The sequence below is a fragment of the Salarias fasciatus genome, chromosome 6, assembly GCF_902148845.1.
Source record: "Salarias fasciatus chromosome 6, fSalaFa1.1, whole genome shotgun sequence".
NCBI lineage: Eukaryota > Metazoa > Chordata > Actinopteri > Blenniiformes > Blenniidae > Salarias > Salarias fasciatus.
This window is the reverse complement of record NC_043750.1, coordinates 35,220,605-35,245,915: the sequence shown is the minus strand read 5'-3', so window position 1 is coordinate 35,245,915 and position 25,311 is coordinate 35,220,605. Positions and strand designations below refer to the sequence as shown.

At 46.0% G+C, this 25,311-nt stretch overlaps 1 protein-coding gene across 1 annotated transcript; it reads right to left on the bottom strand.

Moving 5' to 3' along the window:
* Positions 1-21,180: 21,180 nt before the first annotated feature.
* On the bottom strand, positions 21,181-23,327 carry LOC115389640 (keratin, type I cytoskeletal 13-like). The gene is made up of 7 exons (XM_030093128.1): positions 22,797-23,327; positions 22,581-22,663; positions 22,315-22,471; positions 22,071-22,232; positions 21,840-21,965; positions 21,515-21,735; positions 21,181-21,394 (listed from the first exon to the last, which is right to left on the bottom strand). The coding sequence occupies exons 1-7, from the start codon at positions 23,253-23,255 to the stop codon at positions 21,286-21,288; spliced, it is 1,317 nt and encodes a 438-aa protein (XP_029948988.1). The 5' UTR covers positions 23,256-23,327; the 3' UTR covers positions 21,181-21,285.
* Positions 23,328-25,311: the final 1,984 nt, after the last annotated feature.

Sequence of the window (25,311 nt, the reverse complement as noted above, 5' to 3'; positions counted from 1 at the left end):
CTTTCAATAAAGGACTACCTAGCTTTCAATGACACAGGCGAGGTTTCCGATTCAACTTTATGGGAGGCCTTTAAGGTAGTGATAAGAGGCTTTGTTATATCATATGAGGCTGCGGGGAAAAAACAGAGAAGACAAAAGTTATCTGCTATAGATCTACAGCTTCCCCTTCTTGAAAGACAGTACAGAGGAGCCCCATCTCCTTCTTTATTAAAGGAAATACTGAAGTTAAAGCATGAATATAATAATATTCTTTCCCAGCAAATCAACACTATGTTGTTGAAAGTAAGGTATAAACAATTTGAGCTGGGTGACAAACCTGGCTCTCTTCTCTCAAGGCAGCTGAGAGGGGCGCAGGCTAGCAGGGCCATTCATGAAATTAAAAGTCAGGCGGGTTCTATTGTAACGGACCCAGTCGAAATAAATAAGTGTTTCAGAGATTATTATGAAAATTTATATAAATCCCAAAGTCCCACTGCTGAAGAGGATATTCTACAATTCCTGCAATCCCTCCCACTTCCGAAGATAGATGGTGATGCGCAAAACAAACTTAATGCTGAAATTACACTACAGGAGGTTGTCACGGCCATAAAGGAATCCCCAAGTGGAAAGTCTCCTGGCCCTGATGGCCTCAGCATCGAATTCTATAAAGCGTTTATTGATGATGTGGCCCCCCTACTACTAAGAATGATTCGAGAAGCAGCTCGATGCAAAACATTACCCGACTCATTATACACAGCAAATATATCTTTAATATTGAAGAAAGATAAAGATCGGACCGATCTGTCATCTTATCGACCTATTGCTCTTCTGTGTAGTGATTACAAAGTATTCGCCATAATATTAGCAAATAGATTAAACAAACATGTTGCAACAATTGTGCACCCAGACCAGGTTGGGTTTATCCCCAGAAGATTTTCTTTTTTTAATGTCCGTAGATTGTTAAATATTGTATACAGTAAACAAAGTAAGTCAAAGTCTGCAGTACTTACTCTCGATGCACACAAGGCTTTTGATCAGGTGGACTGGAAATACATGTTGTTGACAATCAGAGAACTTGGCCTGGGTGAAAGCTTTAGTTCATGGGTCGAAACGCTTTATGCACACCCAACTGCATCTATTCTCACTAACTCACACAGATCTCACCCTCTCAGTCTGTATCGTGGTGTTAGGCAGGGTTGCCCGCTGAGCCCCCTGCTGTTTGCTTTGTGTATTGAACCTTTGGCAGTAAGTATTAGATGTAATCCCGAAATTGTTCCGATACACCTGGGCAAAATAGATCATTATATAGCTTTATATGCAGACGACGTAATTTTATTTTTATCCCAACCTGAAAAATCTATTCCACCATTATTAGATCAAATTAGAAATTTTGGGAAATTATCTGGTTATACTATAAACAGGCAAAAATGTGAATTCATGCCTCTATGTGAAGATTTAGACCCTGATTTTCTTAGGAATTTACCAGTAAAAGTGACTTCTAAAATTCATTATCTTGGCATTACAGTCTCTAAGCAATTTGATCAGCTCTACATACTCAACTATAAAGTTTTGATTGACAAACTTAAAAACGATATTGAGCTCTGGCGCACATTTCCCATGTCAATGATCGGCAGAGTCAATTCTATAAAAATGGTGATCTTACCCAGATTTTTGTACCTATTCCAGAACGTGCCCATTTTTCTTTCTAAATCTTTTTTTAAAACATTGGATTCAGTCATCATGCCTTTCATTTGGGGGTATAAACCACACCGAATAAGCAAAAAGCACCTTTGTAAGCCAAAAGAACTGGGTGGACTAGCGCTCCCTCTATTTCAACATTATTATTGGGCATCTAATATGTCCTTGTGTATTGGCAACAGGCATATTCTTCAGGCCCCAACGAGACTACCCCCTCATGGCTGGCTATAGAGCAGAACATCACTGGCACCTCTCTCCCAGCACTACTCAATACAACTAAGAGAAGCCCTGCACCATTTAAAGGGACGAGAAACACTTTTTAATAAGAACCCACACAACAAACACTGGAGAAGAGAGATGGCTGCAAATCGGGCAAAAGTGAGTTCTTCAAAGAGCTCCGTGGATTAACTGGTTCTCTTGTTAACCAGTGACGGATTTCTGTGTAAGCACATGCTAGTAACACAAAAGACTCACAAAAGACTCTAAACTTATAAATTTACTGTAACTGTAGATAACCAACGTTTGCTCGAACGACTAAAAGTTTCAGTCAGGTTTTCAACATCTGTTGGTCACAAGTTAACATGGACACCAGTTAATTCGAAACATCGGCATGTAGCGCGAAGCCCTGGGGGACTACCAGCATGTGACGCTCGGTGGGGCAGTACTCTGGCCGCTCGCTCATTATTTGAGCAGATATCCAGCAGATTAAAACACATTGCCAGGCACTGAGGACTGCTGGCTGCAAAGCTAAAGACCTGGAAGTTCCGTGAGAGACTACGTGAGCATGTCACAGGACGCCATATAATCCGCTTCAATCAGGAACCTTGTAAACAAGGATTGACTGTGGATCACTTTGTGCGCAGTCCATGTATACACATGCGTTTAACACGATTGTTCTCAATTGGATTTAAAAAGCACCCATGTAAACTGGGCCATTGAGCAATGATGATTTGATTGAACTTTTACTCTGCAGTGATGGATTTATTTTATAGTACTGGCAATAATAGCAATAGATGTACTATGTTTTATGTATGTCATTGTTGATCAATGAAGAAATCTTGACCTCCAACTCTTAAATGAACATTGCACTATCAGAAAATATGTAAGTTTAGTTAAATACAAACCAGACGTTTTCATTTTGAGGTTTCAAACCCATTTGACATGTGCTGGAGAACAGTAAATTATAGCCATTACCCTGATTAGTTTGAAACCTAACTTCAGTGAGCAGCGATGTTTTCATCTCTGTGGAAGCAGCCTTTCATACCACCACAGTAACCCGTCATGTGTTCATGACTAACTCTCCTCTGCTGGGCGAGCGGCCGTGCTCTCTGGCTGCTCCACACTTTGATTGACAACACGAGAATGCGGAAGCTCGAGGGTTTTCCGTGGTGCGTTCAGGTGCACACAATGGCGGCCAATGGCGCACACAGGTTAGCAGGTGCTGTGTGCACCTTACGAAAACCGTCTAAACCGATTCAAACTAGCTGGTTCACGATATTATACATATCCACCATACTTCTGGTTTGCTTCAGACAGCAATATATTCTACGGAGAAGCGACAACGTCAACAAGACAGTCAGTGAGTGTCTGCATGTTGTCTACGCCAAACTGCTGAACTACGGATATGCTGCTGTCACCCCAAAAGCGCATGAAAGGATGAAGACGGGACATACAACTTCCCTGATAATGGAACTATTAACTGTGTTGTTACTCGCTGGGGATATAGAACTAAATCCCGGCCCCCAGCCCTCCATGAGCACGGCACCATCAGTTTCATCTGTCGGCTTTGGCGGAAGCTCTCCCAGCCCAGCTCACTCACCTGCCGGGACTCTGTGCCCGCTGGGGGTGTCGGCCGCGAGCGTGGGGACGGCCGATGGAGCGCTATTTTCTGGCCTGATGCCTGTGTTGTCCGTGCCACGTTTGGCGAACTTGGAGCGGCCTGAGAAGGATGGGTCCGCTGCGAGGAAGGCGCCCGGTGATCTGGCACTGTGTCCTGGCGTGACGCGCGGAGGGACGGCAGCGAGTGTCGGCGACTCCCACGCTAGCGGCGGCGCTTCAATTACCACGAGTACGGAGCTGACCCCCCGCTCGGTGGCCATCCCACGGGCCACTGGGTGTGTTTCGGACGTGTGGACGGATCAGCGGAGCGGATTGCCAACTGTGGGTACATTTATCAGTACCTTAGGAGATGGTGTTTTATACGACGCAACGAATTCCAGCGCGGTGAGTGGAGATGCTTTGGCATCCGAAAACACACATGGGGTACAACAAACAAGCACAGCAAAGCAGAAAGTGAAAGTGACTGGGAAAGCGAACTCTGAAACTGCTGCACTTAACCCTGTACTGCCCAGAAAGTACAGGGGCTCAGTAGACAGTCCAACACACACCAACAGAACAATAAAAAATCAGCAAACTTTGAGACTATTTCAAACAGTAAACCACGCAAAAATACTCTGGGAACCTAATGCCAAACCAAAGGGGATCCTTGGAGGACATTTGAACATTTTCAGCGTCAAGACAAAGTCTGAGCAGTTGGAGCATCTGTTATCCGAGTCCAATTTGGATTTTTTGTGTCTGTCAGAGACTTTCTTAAAGCCAACTACACCAACAAGTGTTTTTCATGTACCTGGTTATAATGTTTTCAGATGTGACAGAAAGCTAGGAAAAGGAGAAGTAAAAGGTGGCGGTGTAATGATATATGTGAAAGAGAAGTTTAACTGTAAAATAGTGGAACATTTTAGTGATCAAATTGAATGTTTAGGATTAACCATCCAACTCTCTCCAGAAATGTCTTTTGTGGTTGTAGTGATGTATAGGCCACCTGAAGCAAAGAACATGAACATATTTCTTAAACAACTTACTGAGACATTAAAAAAATGCAACAACAAGGAAACAATTCTGATGTGAGATTTTAACATCAATTGGTTGGATAAAAAGGATAATGATAAGATTAAATTAAAACAAATAATTTCAAGGTTTCATATGACACAAATGGTTAAGGGTGCAACACGCGTCAGTAAAACCTCCCAAAAATTGATAGATCACATATTTGTAAATAGAGAAGACAGAATCACTAAGAGTTACAACTTGATAACGGGAATATCTGATCACAATCTCACTTTGATTGTTAGGAGATTGTCTAAAAGGAGATACAAAGATCATAACATTGCTGATCCAAATTTATTGACTTCGTATATTCCGAAAAAAGACATGCAATTGTTCCATAGAGAAATACAGCAGATCAAATGGAATCAAATAATAGAAGGGAAAATTTGTCAAACAGCAAGTAACGACTTTTTGAAAACCTTCAGTGAAGTTCTGTCTAAATATATAAAAAAGGGTCCTTTTAAAAGAAACAATAAAATACCTCTTCCCTGGATAAATGGGGCAGTGTGGGATCTAATGAAATCTAGAGATGCAGCCCTTAAAAAGTCCCTGAAAACACGCCTTCAAACTGACATTCTTCTTTATAAGGGACTTTGAAACAAAGTAACCGCATTGTTAAGAAGAGAAAAGGCTAATTTCTTCCTCACTCTCATTGAACAAGCAAGAGGTAACACAAAGAGGCTGTGGCAAACTATTGATAAAATAACTTGTAAGAAAAACAAAAAATGTCAGAAACTAGAAATCAAAATCAATGGAAATCTTGAAACTGACGCTCAAATAGTAGCTAATCATTTCAATAATTATTTTATAGATTCAGTCAGTGAACTCTGTGAGTACAACAGCTCTGTTAAGCCATCTGATTTGTTAGTCCAGAATGAAAATTTAAATTTAAGTAGAACTCAAAGTATGTTATATTTCAGAAGAACAAATGAAATTGAAATAAATTCAGTATTGCAAACATTGACGAATGCAAAAAGTAAAGACATATGGGGTTTGGATAATACTCTTCTCAAATTACATAAAGAAGTTTTTCTCACATCGATCACACATTTGGTCAATAAATCAATTGAGGAAAGCATATTCCCAACTGCTTTTAAAACTTCAGTAATTACTCCGGTTTTTAAAGCAGGTGACAAGCAGGAAGTGAGCAATTATAGGCCCATTAGCATACTACCTGCTGTTTCAAAAGTTACCGAGAAAGTGATTGCAGAGCAATTAAAAAAATATCTTGATAAAAACAATCTCTTGCATCCCATGCAATTTGGATACAGGAAAAAACACTCCACTGAAACTGCATGCTGTTATTTTATAGAGGAAGTTAAAGCAAAATTGGACAAGGGCGGAGTCGTGGGTGCCGTGTTTTTAGACCTTCGCAAAGCGTTTGACACGGTCAACCACTCTGTGTTACTAAAAAAACTGAGCAATTACAATCTGTCTGGAAGTGCACTGCAGTGGATAGAATCCTATCTCTCTGATCGTGTCCAGTGCGTTAAAGTCAATAACAAACTATCGACAACCAAAGCTTGCAACACAGGTGTCCCTCAGGGCTCCGTCCTTGGACCGTTGCTTTTTACGCTTTATATAAATGATCTTCCCTCAGTATGCAGTGAAGTTCACATACAAATGTATGCAGATGACACTGTTGTTTACGTGCATGGAAAAGATGCCACCAGTGTGGCTAAGAAACTGACTGACGTTATGGCAAACATCACTAAGTGGCTCATGGAAGCTTCACTCACTCTGAATATTAATAAAACTGTGGCAATGTATTTTACTAAAACTCGATGGCTGAAAATCTTCCCAAGCATCTACGTAAACAACAGTCAAATCAAAGTAGTAGATGAATTCAAATATCTAGGCCTCATTTTGGACCCAACACTCTGCTTTAAAAAGCATATTAAAAAGGTCCCCAACACTATAAAGTACAGTCTGTCAGTTTTTAGACATATTAGAAATACACTGACTCAAGATGCAGCTAAAATATACCTCGATGCGATGATTTTCTCTCATATTAACTATTGTATTTCATGCTGGTCACAGACAAGTGAAACAACATTGAAACCTTTAAAATCTTTGTATAATCAAGCTGTAAAAGTTCTTGATAAAAAGGCATTAAGATACCATCACTGTCAGATCTTCGAGAAATACAAAATGTTAAACTTTGATAACTTAATTGTGTTTTCCAATGTGCGATTGATTTTCAAAATTGTGAACAACTGTGCACCTCCACCACTGAAAAAATGTGTCCAACTTTGCTCAGAGGTGACAACCAGGACTTCTAGATCCACAAGCCATAATAACTGCAGATTGCCTTCACGCGACTCTTCATTCTCACGATCGGCCTTCTCATATAAAGGTATTGAACAATGGAACAAACTCCCAGACGTACTGAAAATATCAAAAGACTTAAGAGACTTCGCTTGCAGTATCAGAGAAAAACTTATTGAGAACCAGCGGTGTTGCCATTGAAATGTGATTGCAATTTATTGTTTTAATGTTTATATCTTTTAATTTGGGGTACAATTGTATGACTGATTGGGATTGAGTGATGTGTAAGTGTGATTGTAGAGCTCTGCGATTGTAACGCTTTTATATTTTATATTTACCTGCTCAGGGACTACGGATGGAAATTAGCCTAGGCTAAATCTGGTGTGAAGCATCTTTAAATAATGTTTTTCACACATTGTCCCTGTGAAATAAACCAATAAACCAATAAACTAAACTAAACTAAACACAGTGAGACACAGCAGGAAAGAGACTGACTGAAAACCTGAAGATGAATTTCACTGTAGTTAATTGTTATCAATTGTTGTATCTCATTTCAGGGAGATGTGGATCAGCTGATATGGAACTGATCACCTTCCAGCAATAATTTGATCCATCATCAAAAAGTGCTGTTGTTTGAGGGGACAAGTCTCAGAGGATAGCATTGCTGATTGAGGCAGAAGATTATGGGAATACAGTCAAGTCGGCATCAAGCCAAGTCGGCATCAAGCCAGGGGGGGGGGGGGGGGGGGGGGGGGGGCTCTCAAGTGGCCGAGTTGGTCGGTGCCGACTTAACTATAAGCTGCTTATCAACTCAGCCAAAAGCCTCTTTTTTTTATCACGATGCCGGCTGTGGCACGACAATTTGCACAGTTTTTTGACGATCTGTTTGAACCAAGTAGCTTAGCTACGAGCATTTAACGGTTGTCTGGTCATGTGACCGGTCCCCAAGGCATTCTGGGAATCGTGGTGCAACGATGACGGCTGCAGCGCGATGATTTGCACAGTTTTTTTTCGTGCCGGCTGCACCACTTCTCCTCACGTAGCAGGCGGGGGAGTGGAGGACAAACTATGTGATTATGTTGACTGACAGGTTAGAGGTGGATAATGGACCTGGAGCTTCATGTTTAACGTTCTGTTTGAACCGAATAACTTCGCTACGAGCACGTAGTGTGAGCGGCTGTCTGGTCATGTGACCAGATCATGTGACCAGGCGGCGTTTGATCAATCCAGTCGCCTTTCATTATAATTATAACTGTGCAAATCATCGCGCCGCAGTCGGCATCAGCTCCAGTGTATGTGTGTGCTACTAAAAGAGCGAGGAAGGAGTTCCCCTCTGTGCACGTACAAGGGCGGAAGCCACAGACACGAGCATTTCACTAAGCTGCAAAACAATGGGAAACTTGCTTTCACTGACGGTGAAAATCCTGGCAGTGCGTCAGATGCGTTTTTGCGGCACGATTTGACATTTTTATGGCCCGTTGGTGCGTTTCTGGTGTCGGCGGCGTGTTTTTTGTGGTTGACGCTGAAGTTGGGAAATCTGAACTTTTGACAAAGCGTTTTTGCAGCAAACCAATCAGAGAGCGTGTCTGTGGTGACGTAGGTCAGGGAGCGGGGACTGGAAGAGAAACACTACAACCAGCCCTCCTTTCCACCACAGACTCACCGTGTCAATGTGCCCCATGTCCTCGTGGGCCTGGCGTTGTTCAGCGTCGGACCTCAAAATTGACCCGCGCTCAACTTCTTGTTCGGTCTGAACGCGGCTTTAGCCTAGTAAACTAGCCCCGCCCACTCCACATTCACATTTGGATTTTGGAGCTAGGGTCAGTCTGGGGACAAGGCAATACAAAGAGAAAGCGACGGCCGAGCCAATCAGCATTGCTGCTTTTTTTTTTTTTTTTTTTTTTTTTTTTGGTGAATTCTGTTGGTAAAACCGGAAGTGATGCCATCACTGCGCATAGCTTCTTCTAAAGCAGATGTTACGGAGATGAACATTAACCATAGTCTGAAAGCTGCAATAAGTAAAGTTATAGCCAAAATACCAAGTATTACAACAGTCAAGCAAGAGCAAGAGTCTTCGCTTGTTGAGTTTCTAACAGGAAAGGATGTTTTCGCCTGTCTTTGCGTGTAGAGAAGCTAGAGGTAAAGCTAACCCTTAGAGAAGCTAAGCATTTTGATGACAGATTTTTTTGAAGAACTGATTTGCTGAAGTGCGCTGTCACTCAAAGGAGGAACCAACACCCAGTGCACAAAGTTTGTACTGTCTTGTCTCCAGACCTACCCTAGCTCTACAACCCAAATGTGGAGTGGGCAGGGCTAGTTTACGAGGCTAATAAAGTCTGCCTGCAGAACTGGTCTGCAGCTGTGGTGTGGATGGGCATGTCCAGACTAGTTCAGGCTGCATTTATCAGGTCGCCAGCAGGCGGTGTTGTTGGACTTCTACCTGTAGGGCTTTCTCACACAGCCGGGGACATTTGAACTCCACGAAAAAGTTTGGAAGTTGTGTTATCCTCCAAGTAACTGATATTGGGCCGCTGGATGAGCCATGCCACAGGCCAGACGTAGATCTTGTCTTTAACCTGGACAGTGGTTGTTCTAATGTTTCCGTCTGCTCCAGGGTGGGTCTTGACAACTTTGCTTACTGGCCAAAGTGCTCGTGTGAGCTGTGTATCAACAATGAGGACTACCTTGCCCAAAGGCAGCTTGTCTCCCTCAGTCTGCCATTTTGATCTTCCCTATAGCCTTGGCAGGTACCGCCAGGTGAAAGTTGTACACAAGTTGTCTGCTAGAAAATGGCTGTGTCTCCATCGTCGTGTCCCCAGAATGCTACTGGAGTTGTACACAGCCTGTGGCAGGGAGGAATCACAACATCCCATAAGTAGAACATGCAGTATTATTGGGTCAAGGTCGGCAGAGTCACCAGAGACATATCTGAGTGGTTCAGAGTGATCAAGGGTGACTAAGGGTGACTCTCAGAGGAGCTGCCTTTTCCGAACTTCTCACTCCCAGGTCCCTCCGAAATGTGGAGCACTTAGGGGAATCAAGTGGAAAGAAATCCTCTGTCTTGCCAGCTGATCTTGTAGCTCTGGTGCCATGGCATTGAAGGCTTCTCATAACTCCCGTTCTCCAACAAAGTTGGTGCCATTATCACACAGGGGTTCAAATGGAGTGCCACGTATGGAAATGAACAGCCACAGGGACAGCAGAAATGCATCTGTATCCAGGCCCTACAGCAGCTCAAGGTGGACACACCTGGTGGTTAGGCACTTATACATGATCGCTTTTCAGTCCTCCAGCTGCTCTTCATGATAAAAGGGCAGAAGCAATCCACTCCCATGAAATAGAAAGGTGGTTGTTAGATGTGCAGCCTGAAGGGTGGAAGTTCTGCCAACTTTGGGACATCTGGCTTGGCCTGCCAGAGCTGACATTACTTGCAGCCATATTGGTGTTGCCGTATCACTTCTCGGCCACGAAGATACCAGTATTGGCATTACATCTCAGCTAAAACCCGTTCAGGTCTCGGATGGAGAAGCTTCTGTTCAAACTCTTGAATCAACAGTTTGGTGATCTGATGAGTTGGGTCTAGAATGATTGGATGGATCACATCTACTTCTAGATGCACTGTGCGTCGTAGTCTCCCTCCAACCCGTAGAAGTTCTGTGGCTTCATCATACTTGGGTGAGAGTGTCACACCTGACTGACCAGACTGTCAGTTGGGACAGGTTAACTAGCCTTGAGGACCTTCAACTCACCAGGAAAGGAGTCCTGTTGAGCCTTAGCCAACAATAACGTCTCTGCTGAGATGTAAGTGGCTGCATCTGCTGTCTGCCCTTCACCGGAGGTGGCTGCTCCATGATGGGAAGTGACTGTAGCATGGACTAGATCCGTCCAGGTGTGGAACTGATTCGGATCAATTAGGTCTGGATCTTGCACCACTGATATCATACCATTGAGGATGGACTTTCTGAGTTCAGCATCAAGCACCACTTCTGTCACTGTTGGCATAGTCGGCCTCTGTTCATAAGCCAGGTGGAGGAAATCCTGACCGCTGATCCATCTGTGTGAATGTTCCACATCTGAGAGCTTCACACCTCACGTTATGTCATCTGATGGATTTTTTGGAGAGTCCACATGTCTCCAGCTAGCTCCTTTGGTAAGAGTTTAAATCTCTGCTATGTGTGTGCCAACGAACACTTTGTAACCTTATGACCCTGATCTTAGCCAGGGGGCACCCTGGTGGAATCTGACCAGAGGAGTGTCTGATGGATGGATAGCGTAAGCTCTTTGTGGATAAGCTTTGCGTTTTCGTCACTTGTTAGTGCTGCACTAAGTTCCAGATGTGGCATGCTAAGGTGTTTTTTTGGTGCCACTCTTGATCTAGCAAGCATGAAGGAGAAATGGATGTGACCTTGATCACTGACTGTGCATAAGAAAGCCACTGACTCATATTCTCTCTCCGATCCATTACAGAATATGTGGAGCTCAACGTGAACGAGATCAGGAAGCTCATTCACAAAAGCTGTCCAATGTTGTCTCAGAAGTTGAGATTCAACCTGATCATTCCATCTATTGTCATGCTTCCAGATGTCTTGATGAGGACCTTAGCCCTGGTAGTGAAATGAATGATAGAGCCGAGTGAGTCATACTGGCTGGCTAGTGCCTTATAAATATTCCTCAAGGTTGGCTCAAGGAGTTCCGCTGGACAGAGCTTGAGGCCTAGGGAGTCGGTGAAACAGTTCCACTGGAGGCACAGGGTTGACTCTTGCAGGTTGTTCCTGCTCTTAGAGAGCCAGAGCTCACAGTGCTCAAATTTGGCATCTGGGGGAAGATGCATGACCACTGTTGGCACATTACTCGCCCGCTTCTGTTCTGTGCTGCAATGCCTGGGAAGTACTGCTTCTGCAGGAGCATGTAGAGCAATGCTGGCTGCATGACAGAGAAGAGGTGTGGCGTAGCACAGGATCCCATCTACTGTCACTCTAGTGGTGGCTATCTGGAGCAGAGTAAGAACTTGTTGGTCTTCCTTCAAGCAAGTTACAGCTTTCTCACTGAAGGGCAAGGTGACCGTCTGCCAAAGGCGCTCCATGTTCTGAAGAAGCTCACTGGGGGATGAGGCTGTGGCGATATGCAGACTCTGTTAAGCCCAGGTGAGAGAGAGACAGTATCAGCTGGCCCTTGAAGCGACCATCCCAGTTGAGTGCAGATGGCAATGGGTCCGCCTGATGGTGCAGCATGTACTGGTTGGACTGGAGTTATCAGATGAAGCATGTCAGACCCATTCAGTAGGTAGAGGTTGGCCACCATTGACAGGGGGTAAGGGAAGCCCTCTGACATATTGGTATTTCTGCTGCAAAACAGCCACTGGATAGGTGCGTTCAGCAAGAGCAACTCCCTCTGCGGTGAAGGCGTGGGATATGAAGTGCTTCTCGGATGGCCATAGTGGTGATGATACCTCCAAGGAGACTGATGCACCATTAACTTGTTTCACACTTTGATGCACAGTCTGAAGCGGTAGGTTCTCCAGCTGGCCGACAAGGTTGAGCTGCAGCACTACCTGAGGGAGGACAATGCTCCTCTCTGATTGAACATCAAGCACAGCATGCTGTAAGTTTCCATCCTTCGGTTGCCATTATGGAGGAGGACCTTGAACACTTTCAGCATGACTTTTTCAGGCTTTCTCACAGTTGTGTTCAAGGTGTCTTTTAACATTCAAGAACCAAAAATTTCTCTCACTGACAGGCTTCAGTACCGAAGACCTGCTACATCACCCCTGACTCCAAAATTTTGGAAAATAAATATCCTGCAGAGTTGTTTTTTTTTTTTTTGTTTTTGTTTTTTACAGTAGTCAAACAGATCTGCAGATGATATGAATGAATGCATCCATTTTAATAGTAACTGGAAAGTGTCAGAAATGTTGCAACATTTCCCCCTCAGGTAGCAAGGGGTATGACCGATATTTCAATCTGCCTACATAAAAAAATAAAATAAAATAAAATAAAATACACAAGCAGCAGAAAGCTGAAGATTCAACAGATAATAAAATCAACTTAAGGTTTTCTTTTCATATAAAACAGGATTCATTGGAGACTACTGAGTGCATGTTGAAGTTATGGCAATTGAATCCGTGTATCATTCGTTCAATTGATATTCAATTAAGAATCAAAAAACAAAATATTGAAAAATGAGTCGTTTTTCCTTTTTTCGTTTTAAAATGAAAACAAATAAATGAAAATTGGTTTGTTTTTCAATATCCCGTTTGTTAAGACAGATCAAATAAAGGAAAGTTGAAATGCGGCCACAGAGCAGACTTTAATGTGATTTTTCAATTTCTTCGATCTCCGTGACCCGGAAGTTCTATCGTCTGTGTTTTGGTTTTTGTCGGCGGGAAGGTGGGCGGGTCACGGGACCCTGTGGGTCAGTTTAAGGCCAGCACACACTACTATACACTACTACAGAAGGATCAGGCCGAATTTTGCCCCGATCTTCTCCTCCCGACCGAAGCCGACAAGGTCCGACTGTCGGGAGTATGATAATGATCTCGGGTCTGATCTTCGTGTAGTGTTCGGGGGGTTCAGAGAGATGTTTTCCAGTCGGAGCCTCTCGGGAGGCGTCGGAAGGGGAGATCGTAAATAATGAACATGTTTAATATTTCTGATCGCAAATCCTGTGGTGCGTGGAGCTCTGAGAGGCGCTGATCAGCTCCGAGTAGAGCTGTCCACTCCCTCGAAATAAAGCTTCCTGATTGGCTGGTGCTGCTGCTTAAAAAAAAGTCCCCTCTCAGCTGTCAGAGATGGAGACATATGTGAAATATATTCACTATATGACAGTGAAAGAGAAAAGTCAGAACTCCTAAACTCAGCAGTGAAGAAAGTGATGGTTAATCCTCAATACCTGGATCGCTCCTGGATTAACTGGATTTCCTCCATTCAGACCCAAACTCTGATCTGCTCATTCATCTGCATCGCCAGTCCTGCAATAATCCCGATGTTTGAATTCATGTCCACTATTAACCATCATGGAAAAAAAAAAAAAAACAACTTTCCCTGCCTTCAGAGAGATGAGCGACGCATAATGAAATTTACCTAATCGCTTAAGAGCAGTAGCAGACTCTGACAAAGCTACTTTTTTAGATCACCAAATATCTTAAATCATTCTTTTTGTCCCCATATTGGATAGTTTACACCAGAATAAAACCTCGTTGAGCTTTGATTAGGTAAATTTCATCATGCGTCGCTCTTCTCTCTGAAGGCACGGAGTCAGGATATTAAAGTTGTTTTTTTTTTTTTTTCATTTATTTTTTTCCTCATTCTTCCGTGGTGGTTAATGTAGGACTTGCGATGCAGATCAGAGTTTGGGTCTGAATGGAGGAAATCCAGTTTATCCTGGAGCGATCCAGTTATTGAGGATGAACCATCACTTTCTTCACTGCTGAGTTTAGGAGTTCTGACTTTTCTCTTTCACTGTCATATAGTGAATATATATCACATATGTCTCCATCTCTGACAGCTGAGAGGGGATTTTTTTAAGCAGCAGCACCAGCCAATCAGGAAGCTTTATTTCGAGGGTGTGGACAGCTCTACTCGGAGCTGATCAGCGCCTCTCAGAGCTCCACACTCCACAGGATTTGCGATCAGAAATATTAAACATGTTCATTATCTACGATCTCCCCTTCCGACGCCTCCCGAGAGGCTCCGACTGGAAAACATCTCTCTGAACCCCCGGAACACTACACGAAGATCGGACCCGAACTCATTAGCATACTCCCGGACCTTGTCTTCGGTAGGGAGGAGAAAATCGGGGCAAAATTCGGCCTGATCCTTCTGTAGTGTGTGCTGGACTACAGGTTGACGTGACCCGCCCACGTTTCCCGCCGGCAAAAACCAAAACACAGACGATAGAACTTCCGGGTCACGGAGATCGAAGAAATTGAAAAATCACATTAAAGTCTGCTCTGTGGCCGCATTTCAACTTTCCTTTATTTGATCTGTCTTAACAAACGGGATATTGAAAAACAAACCAATTTTCATTTATTTGTTTTCATTCTAAAAACGAAAAAAGGAAAAACGACTCATTTTTCAATATTTTGTTTTTTGATTCTTAATTGAATATCAAATGAACGAATGATACACGGATTCAATTGGCCTGACATGATTTTACAAATCAAAATGATCTCCTATAATGGAGTGAAACTGGTGCATATTTCTCTGTTCTCAAATGTTGAATCCTTTACACCAAACATCATCATTAAATCAAAGTTTGTCCAGTGCTTTGGTGTAAATTGTACATATTCACAAACACAAACACATGCACTTTCTAAAAGTCTCAAATTGTGTCACTGTAATCGTTGCAAAAAACTGACATGAACATATAGCTTGAGCTCCAAAATAGACCACTATTTGTGGTCGGTCGGTTGGTCTGTTAGCAAGATTCCGGAAAAAGTAATGGACAGATTGCAATGAAACTTTGTGGAAAGGTGGGTCTTGGGCTAACTTAGAATCCGTTAAATTTTGGTGATGTTCTGGATCACTGTCTGGATCCAGGAATTTTTTAAAGGATCCTTTATCATTGAGAGATACGGCAGTCTTTCACATAGTTGGGCAGGCCCACCGACAGGGGCCCTGTGCAGCATGCACATGTAACCCTATAGTGGTAGTGCTATTGATAAGCAGTCTGAATATCTATATATACATAGAGCTATCTAAATCTAGGTTCAATGAGGAGGCTGGTTGTGTAGACTATCATGAAGCAATATGATACATAGACTCCACTCCAAATGAAGCACAGGACAACAAATTGAATTTTAAATGGAAATATGTATTCTTCTTCCTTTCTTTTGATTCTTATATCAGTTAAATCACACAAAAATAGGAAACAAAGGTATTACAACCCCCCCCCCCCCCCCCCCCCCCCCCCCCCCCCCCCCCCCCCCCAAAAAAAAAAAAAAAAAAAACACTGAGATCTCAGGAAACAAAAGAAATAAATGTAACCTTGAGTGCACTCATAAAAGTTTTTCTAGACCGGTCATCACTTAATTCTTAAGCGTCCATTGCAAAACCTGATAGGACCGTTGCAGTGCTGATGAGAGGAGACTCGGACGATGGAACCAGGCACCAGATGAACAGTGGAATCCAGCCTCAGGAACAGCCGACCAGGGTCCAGCACCGAGAGGCCGGGTGCCAGGAAACAGGGTTTAGAAGAGCCCTTAAAAAAAAACAGTCTTTTGGGCAACATCCACTGGTGGTAGACAGCCAAACTGTTTTTCTTATTCACCTCTTATCCACGAGAGAGATCTTCTCAACAACTGGGTTCTCCCATGTTTCAAACTCCCATACCTTAAGGATTTCTTTTCTTTCTGAGTCAAAATCAGTTAAAAACGTTTCGTTTTGGTTCAGCTCTGTCCAAGTTCTTACAAGTTCTCCCCAGCCCATCCAAGATGGAGGACCCACGAAGAAGAACAAATTATGATGCACTGCCCCACAGTGGTGGACAAGAGAAGTGCGCATATCCAGTACACAAAGATCGTACATTTCAGGAACATCATCAAAGATTAACTATAAACAAAAATACAACTCCAACTATTGCATAGGACATTAACAGGGTTACACACGCGCCGCGGGGCGGCGGGGGGTGACGACGGAGGCATGCACCCGCAGAGACCGGGGGGGAGAACCATCAGGTCGGGATGCGTGCGTCTGCTCGAGGGCTAATGTGTGCGTACATGCGTACGTGCGTGCGTGTGTGCGCGCGCGCATGTTGGAATCCTCTCACGGGCAGGATTGGACGGTTCCGCGGGCCGGGTCCGGCAGCGACGGAGGCATGCACCCACAGACCGGGAGGGAAACAGTCAGTTCGGGGTGCGTGCGTCCGCTCGAGGGCCCGGATAATGCGTGCGTACGTGCATGAGTGTGTGTGCACGTTCGTGCGCGCGCCTGTTGGAATCCTCTCTCGGGCCGGATGGTTCGGCCATTTGGCGATACCTGATATATGGTGTTCTTATTGTTGTTGGTGAGTGTTTTGAGCTGTGGCAGAGGTCTGTGCTCTCTGAGTGCCAAATTCTAGTTACTGAATGTAACTACAGTTCTACGAGTGTGTGCTTGCGTGTATGGGCTTCGCTATTGGTAACTCCTCTCGGTGCCAGCCAGACACTGAGACAGATCAAAGCAGTTGCTGCGGCAATCCTGCAGGTGCAATGGCGCATGCCACGCTCCTCACCATGGCTATATAAGCCGGGTGAGCCCCTCAATCTCCCTTCTTTGAGTCAGCTCACAGGAGAGAGGCAGTCCAGCTGGGCTTGCAGGAAGGTGGGCATGCACACAATCGTAGAACTGTAGTTACGTTCAATAACTATTATTTCTACTTTCTGTGATGCTTAGCCCATCTACGGGCTTCGCTATTGGTAACTACCAAAGGCGGGGGCCGTAGGGATAAATGTACCTCCAGCTGGACAGGCTGACAAGATTGGCACAGGAATGAAGGAGCAAAGCAGGCTGTATGCCAGGCACCGCCCACAGAGCCCCCACGACACCGACGTCAAGTGCCCTCGCAGTCAGGCGCTGACTGTACAAGTGTCAAATAACAGTTGTGACATAAGGACAGCAACACAGACACACCAGGCAAGGCCTTGACAGAGCCCACCCAGCATGCACCAGGATTCATCACTGCAGCCTGTATTCCCCAAGGGAAAACACAGCAGCCAGCGAGACCAAATAGGTCCTCTGCAGGTCGACCCCTGTCCCCGCTTAAGACCGACAGAGCCACTGAGTCCGTGCACATATCCATGAGATATGACCGCACAGACGTGGACGCCAAAGACCAGGAGGCAGCCTGACAGATGTCACCCACAGTGAGACCACTGCACAGAGCCACAGAAGCGGAAACTCCACATGTGGAGTGAGCCTGGATCGCCACTGGCAGAGGACGATTGCGTGTCTCGTAAGCCGCAGCAATAGCACCACCAACCCAGTGGGCAAGGCGCTGTTAGGACCGCGGGGCACCACGCCCCCTGGCCCCAAACCCCACGAATAGCTGGTCCGTAGTCCAGAAGCCAGCTGTGCGCTCCACTTAGCAACGCAAGGCCTTGACTGGACACAACAACCACAGCTGCGCCTCGTCCACTGACGAGCCTGGCGGAGTGTCAAGTGTCCTGATCCGGATTGCTCGTGACCGAAAGTCTGAGGTAATCACGTTGGGGTGAAAGGCCAGATTGGGCCAGAGATGAACCAGTCCGCCATCCTGACTGAAGGATAAGCAGGAAGGATGGACCGAAAGGATGCACAAATCACCCACTCTTTTGGCCGAGGCAAAGTCCAAAAGGAGGACAGCCTTGAAAGACAGAAAACCGACGTCCGTCTATTCCAGAGGCTCAAACGGAGGTCCCCCCAGACCTCCAACACAGTGTGGAGGTCCCAAGGGGGAACCACATGCCTAGGGGAAGGCTCAGCCTGGACGCACCCCGGAGGAACCACTTCACCAGTGGATGGCTGCGTGCCGAAAAGCGGCCGAAGCCCCCGTGACCAGTCGCCATTGCAGACGCAAGCACCCCAAGGGTGGATGCAGACCAGCCAGTATCCAAGAGTCCCTTTAAAAACTCCAAAACCCCGCCGACGGAGCAGGAGCTGTGGTCCAAACCTCTTTCCTGACACCATGTCGCAACGAGGCACCACCCGAGACTTATAGGCCTCAATAGTGGAGGAGACCCTGGAACTCTGGATAGTTGACACCACCGATGGGAAAAGATGTAGCTCGGCTAGTCTGATCCTCTCAGCATCCATCTCCTGCCCAGGACAGGGCGGGACCGAAGGGTGCCCCCTGCCTGGATTAGAGTGTCGGGGGTCAGCCAGGGATCCCCAACCGCCATCCGCACCAGGTCCGGGAACCACCTGGCACTGGGATTGTCCAGGGCCACTACCAGGATGTGAAGGCCCCACAATGTCACCCTGCACAGCAGGGGGGCAAGGAGGCAGGTTGATGGGAAGGCATACAGGAGGCCCTGAGGCCAAGAGCTGTGAGCCAAGGCATCCACCCCGAGAGGAGGGTTGTCTGATGACCTGAGCGAGAACCAGATTGGGCACAGTTCTCTGCACTTGTGAAAAGGTCGGCCATGGAGCGGCCGAACCTGCACCAAATCTCGGTAGTTATCCGGGGTGACAGGCACTACTCATCGGGCAGTGGGCCTCCCTGAGACATTCTGTCCGTGCCGACATTGAGATCCCCGGGCACATGTTGCGCTTTCAGAGAGGCTAGGTGAGAATCTGTCCACAGCAGAATCTCCACCACCTCCATCGGCTTGTGATGCAGGGGAGCAGATCTGGCGCCCCCCCCTGGCTGTTCAGGTAGGCCACAACCATTGTGTTGTCTGACCTGACGAGAACATGTTTTCCCCGCAGCTTGGGCCGGAAGTCTGAACTGCTGTCATTTCAAGAAGATTGACGTGGGCGGGCGTGGACTCCCAGACTCCACCCACTATGGAGTGGCCGAGAGTGCCGCCCCAACCCTCAAGCGACGTGTCCGTCTCGCACCTCGACGTGGTGTGAGACGCAGCCCATACGCATGCCCTATTGGAGGTGACCCAGGTTCATCCAGAACGCTAGATCCTCCCGTGCCGAGGGCGGGACAGGAACCTTCTTGTGTCTGTCCCTTACCGACTGTAGGTGGAGGCGACTGAACCACCTCTGGAGCCTCCGCATGTGCAAGAGGGTGACATCGTCAGAGTCCACTGCAGGGACAGAAGTGAGGACTGTCTCTCCCTGGAGAGAAGAGCCGTCATGGTCAGAGTGTCCAGCTCCAGACCCAGGTATGTGGTCCGCTGGGCCAGAAGGAGCACATTCTTTTCTCTGTTTACAACAAATCCCAACTTCGTGATGTGTTGTAGGACCCAGGCTGTGGGCTCTACGGCTTCCTGCCGAGAGGACACCAGCACCAGCCAGTCGTCGATGTAGGAGAGAATTATCAGACCTTGAGGGGAGGGGCTCCAGCGCAATCTCGACGCATTTGGAGAAGGTGCGTGGAGCCAGGGAGTATCCAAAGGGGTGGCAGTTGTACCGACAACAACGGTCCCCGATAGCAAACCTGAGGAACCTCCTGTGCCTCACAAGAATGGGGATGTGGAAGTAGGTGTCCTTCAGGTCGATTGACGTCATCCAATCCCCGGGGCAGACACTCTCCAGGAGGTGTTTGACCGTCAGCATGTAGAACCTCCTGGTGTTCATGTGTGAGTTGAGGGTGCACAGGTCCAGAATAGGCCTCACTCCCCCTGTTTCTTGGGAACCAAAAAATAGGGGGAGTAGAAACCCGAGTGCCTCCTCCAGGTCCACCTCCGTTATTGCGCCCCAGCGCAGGAGAGAGGACACCTTCTCCATGAGCGCGGCCGTCCCGGAAGGGCAACTGAGCCGTGTGCGGAGGATGCCACAGAATCGGGGGGGACGATGTGCAAACTGCAGGGCGTAACCGTTTCTCAGCGTCCTGGACAGCCAGAGTGAGAGCAAGCGCAACACGTCTCTCCACGTTTGGAAGTGAAGCGTCAGCGACTGCACTGCGTTCACGTCCAGAAACACCGGCCCGCCCGCCCTCTCGGAGCACAGACGCGGGGGGCCTCCCCCCAATGGGCCCTGCACGGCCTGGGCTCGGGGTGGGAGGAGAAGCCAGGTGTCCTGCCAACCCCTGCCAAAACGTGGCGGCCGACACGTAAGTGGCCGTGAACTCGAGCTGCGTCGAGCCAGCGGCGCCGTAATCAGACCCGGGCAGCGGGGAGACAGCACTGAACTGCTCCACTGCGCAGGCACCGTTACTCATGGACCTGGGCCGGTCATACTTTCCCCGGCTCCACCGCAAGCCCGGCGGAGGAGAGCGGGTGAAAGATGCGGGAGAGGAATGCTCAGCGCTCCTGGCCTGGGAGCATGCAGGCAGTGTGAGGGGGGGGGGGGGGTTACTCACCCCAGCGAGAGTCAGCCTGGGGCGCTTAGCAGCGGCCGCAGGATCCTCACTCGTTCCTCTCTTCCGCATTCTGCAAATGTGGAGGTACTGGAGATGACAGGGCGCCTCCGGTTAGTTTTATGTTTCTTGTATGTTTTTTTTTTTTTTGTTATCTATTGAGGAAAATGCCTGTGAGCATGCATGTAGAAATGTGATTCTTGTCAAAGTTTTGAAGGGCTCTTAAAGCATCCTGCACTTATTCACCCTTTTTAATTGCACACATTAGATAATAAAAACTATATTCAGCTTTCAGTTACATGGTTCAGCTTTGAGGTTTTGACACCCACACCATGAAAACCACCTGAAACTATAATCAAGATGATGTGGTTTTCTTGTAAAAGGCATTTTTTAGTATTATTGAGACACAAAGTAGACACAATAGTAATCGGCAAACAGAGTATTTTATTGCATTGGTGTTAAAGGGAAGCTGCAGTTGTGTCCTCCAGCCATTGCCCCGTGTGTTTGCTCTCGTTGTATGGAAACGGGTTATGCGGTGCCGACAGAGGACGACACCACAACGCCATCCTTCATCTCTTCCCTGACAACCACCACCCTCCTGGATGAGGAGGAGGAGGAGGAGGAGCCGCTGCCAACGCTGTGGAGGGAAACAGAAGGTGTGGTTCTTCAAAAGGCAGCAAGACTTCAGTTTGTAGAGTGTGTTGATGACGAAGCAGCAGAGTGCACGCAAGTTAAATTCATTCTGAGGTTTCCTCACCTAGCTCCCTCTCCGTCCAGCAGCCTCCTGTACTCTGCGATCTCCATCTCCAGTCGTGTCTTGATGTCGAGCAGCATCTTGTACTCCTGGCTCTGGTTTTCAATGTCGGCACGCAGCTGCATGAGCTGCTCCTCCAGGCCGGTTACCTGCATCTGGAGGGCTTGGAGCATCATGGAGTATCGCTCCTGTGTTTCAGCCAAAGTGTTTTCCAGAGATGCTTTCTAAGGAGGGGTGAAAAACAACAGAGAAGGGGAAAAATTAAAAAAACTAAAGATGGGTAAATGAAGAGATTTTGAGGAGTCGGGTCCAGATTTTCATCATTTACCATGCTAAGTTGAGACTGTAATTCGATCTCCAGGCCCTGCAGCGTGTTACGAAGCTCAGTTACTTCTGTCCTGTTTGTCTGTAGGGTCTCTGTGCTGACTGCCACCTCTTTGGTGAGTTCTGCTGTCTAAGGAAGACACATGGAAACGTTAGAATCATGTATCACTGCCTCACTGCAGCAACAGACAAGGCAGACAAGATGGCATTGCTTATCAAAGTGTTGCTTTCTTACCTTTTTTTCGTACCAGTTCTCAAGATCTCTCTGATTCTTCGCGGCAATACTTTCATACTGCTCACGGAGCTCATTCATGACAGCAGTCAGGTCGGGCTGTTGTACGGCGTCCACCTCCACATTGACCTGTCCAGTCATCTGTGCTCTCATAGCAGCCAGTTCCTGTTGGAAAAAATGTTTTCATATGAGGCCTTCTTTGTTAGATTCAGTCCACTTATTCAACATTTCAGCTCTTGCTGCCCACCTCCTCGTGGTTCTTCTTGAGGAAGATCAGCTCCTCCTTGAGGCCTTCGATCTGCATCTCAAGGTCTGATCTGGCCAGCGTCAGCTGATCTAACAGTCTCTTCAAGTCTGCAATATCAGCCTCCACGGACAAACGCATGGCGAGCTCGTTCTCATACCTGCCAGGCAGCAAAACTTCAGACTTTCTACCACTGCATCTCTTCAAATGTGTTGCATTAGAGTGGATTAAGTTATGACATTGATTGTGTTTCTCATCCTGATACTGACTTGATTCTGAAGTCATCAGCTGCCAGCTTTGCATTCTCCACTGCCAGACAGACGCTCCCATTGTCACGGACAGCATTCTGGATCTGTGCAATGAACAATAGCTTCTTGTCAAATCTTTTCTGCAGTTAATTCACCATCAGACTGTTCCTAGCATTACAGACCACGGCCTGATGTGCTTTGTTATCGAACAACAGTCTCACAGGTCAAGTGACCTACCTTTCCCTGCAGGTCAGCGATGGTGGCAAAGTAAGCTGAGTAGTCACGGGCTGCAGGGGAGGTCTTCTTGTCCAAGAACTCCCGGATCTTCAGCTCCAGCTCAGCATTGGCTTGCTCCAGTTTACGCACCTTCTCCAGGTAGGAGGCCAGACGGTCGTTCAGGTTCTGCATGGTGGCCTTCTCGTTGACGGTGACATCGATGCAGCCAATTCCACCCCCTGCACCCCCTGCACCCCCTGCCCATCCTCCTCCAATGCCAGCGCCACCTGCTGAGCTGTAACTGCTGAAGCTGTAACCACCTCCACTCGAACCCCCGTAACTACCACTCTTACCCCCGTAACTAGCAGTGGAGATCCTGGATCCTGGTCCCATTCCGCTATGCAGGCTGACAGCATACTGGCGTCGGACCATGGGTCCACCGAGAGAGCGGGCGGACATGCTGGTTCTGGAAATATTCATTTCTGGAGATGCTCAGGAGGGCTGTCTGGCCTGGAGAGAAGCTGAGGTGGCTGAGATACAAAACACCTCTCCCGTCCCCTTTATATACTGTAGAACGCTGCCGCTACCTCTGAGTGTGGGTGGATACACGCCACGCTGAGAGGAGGGACATGACTGAAAGTGGATGCTCTGCCCCACCCGTTACACCAATCCCTTATATTGTCTGTTCAAAGTGGAATTGAATTTCATCATAATTTGATCAGGAACATTTCTGAACTCATTGAACCAAAGAGTTGAATACAAAAAAGAATGAAAACAACATCTCAATACTATTAAAAATGTCACTCTGTGTATGTGTGCGTGAAGACCACACACACAGATTTCAACGGTCACACCTAATAGTATCATACATGCACACAGTTTATTTAGAGAGATCCTGCAGGCTGGTAATGTTGGCACTATTCTAACGGTTGATGTAACTTTCTTGAATTTCTGCCATAACTCTTGAGCAAACCAACTGTGCTATGCCAGCTAGACCTGTTTAGTTTCCAAGGCAATCAGCACAATAAACAGTGTGGAGTGGACGCCCACCGAGCATTTTTTTGTCTAAAAAATGTGTATATGCCTCATCTAATATTTGACATTTTTTCAACGTCTAATACACGTCTGTTCATAGCTGAATTGAGACTTTTGACAGAAGTTTATTTATACCAAATCTTTACCCTTGTCTATTATTAGACGTTAAATCAACCGCTATCATACGTCTATTTATCTGATGTCTAGTTTGCTGGACGTTCACAATATCTAATTTAATCCCATTACAGAATCTAGACATTGTATAGACATCTATTAAACAAGAGGAATGTTTAATAGAGGGATTACTTGGTTGAAGTTCCGGAATGTTATGACAATTTATTTAAATTCTGTGTTTTTATGGATCTTGGTATCTTAAAGGCAGATTCCTTTCAAAGGAGTAAAAAACCCATTAGGCACAAGTTGGGTCTCCAAGTGGAATCTTTGCCGGGTACTATCCAAACTAAAAACTTTATAAAATCTGTATGCTTCGTGCTTTTCTCATGTAACTTGGTATAACTGTAGTCAATGGGTTGCTGAATGCTGCTTTATGAGTGGCTTCATTGTCTTGGAGTTTTCCAATGTCTCACCTGGGAAAAAAAAAATCGGAGAGGGGAAAAATTTAATTTCCTTCCTTTACTTTATCAAAATTTGCTCTGGAATGTTAAAATTCAGTGTTTCTGACACTGAAATTCGATTTTGTAAAGTCTTAGCTGTCTGTTGAAACCAAAATTATGCATATTGTCTAAATAATTGTGGTGATACTGTTGATGTAATATAGATGGGTGTTTTTAGGCGAACCTTGAATCCAAAAACCCTCGGGCAAATTCTTGGTGTAATCATACCTATCCATGCTCTTGTGGGTGCATGTCTTAATTTCTTTCCCTCTGACATGAGACAGCTTTGCAATCTGTGAGACATTAAAAATGATCAGTGTGAAGAGCATGGAAGTACTTCAAGAAGTGCTTTTTAAAACTGAATTCAGTAACTCTGTTTGCTCCTTTAGGCAGGATTGACCTTTACGAGTCTGTAACTCTGATAGTGTAAATATTAAACCAAATAGATCCAGTCAGTTCTTTAGATAATCTTGCAGACTGAAAGGGAGACCCTAGCAAAAGTTTGAGAAACACTGATTTTAAGCATTATTATGCTGATTTACCATTGCCCGTCATACATCCTGTTTCTCTTCCGTTTCCCCGAATGTGAAAATAAATGAAAATGAAACGTAATAAATATACAAAACATTTCTTCAAGACCGATCCTTTTTTTTTTTGTTTTAAGAAAGCGGCAGCGGCGCAACTTTGCTCATCATTCAGCTTCAAATGTCTCTTTGCTGCCGCTGAGTTGTGTTCATTAGTCCAGTCAGGCTGTCCTCTCTGCAGACGTCTGGATGTGAAACTGTTCTTCACTGGGTGGCAACGATGGGTGGGACTAGTTATTGTTGGGACTGCATTGAGGAGCACGACAACACCACCCTGGGAATTTCACCCAGAGAATTATTTAA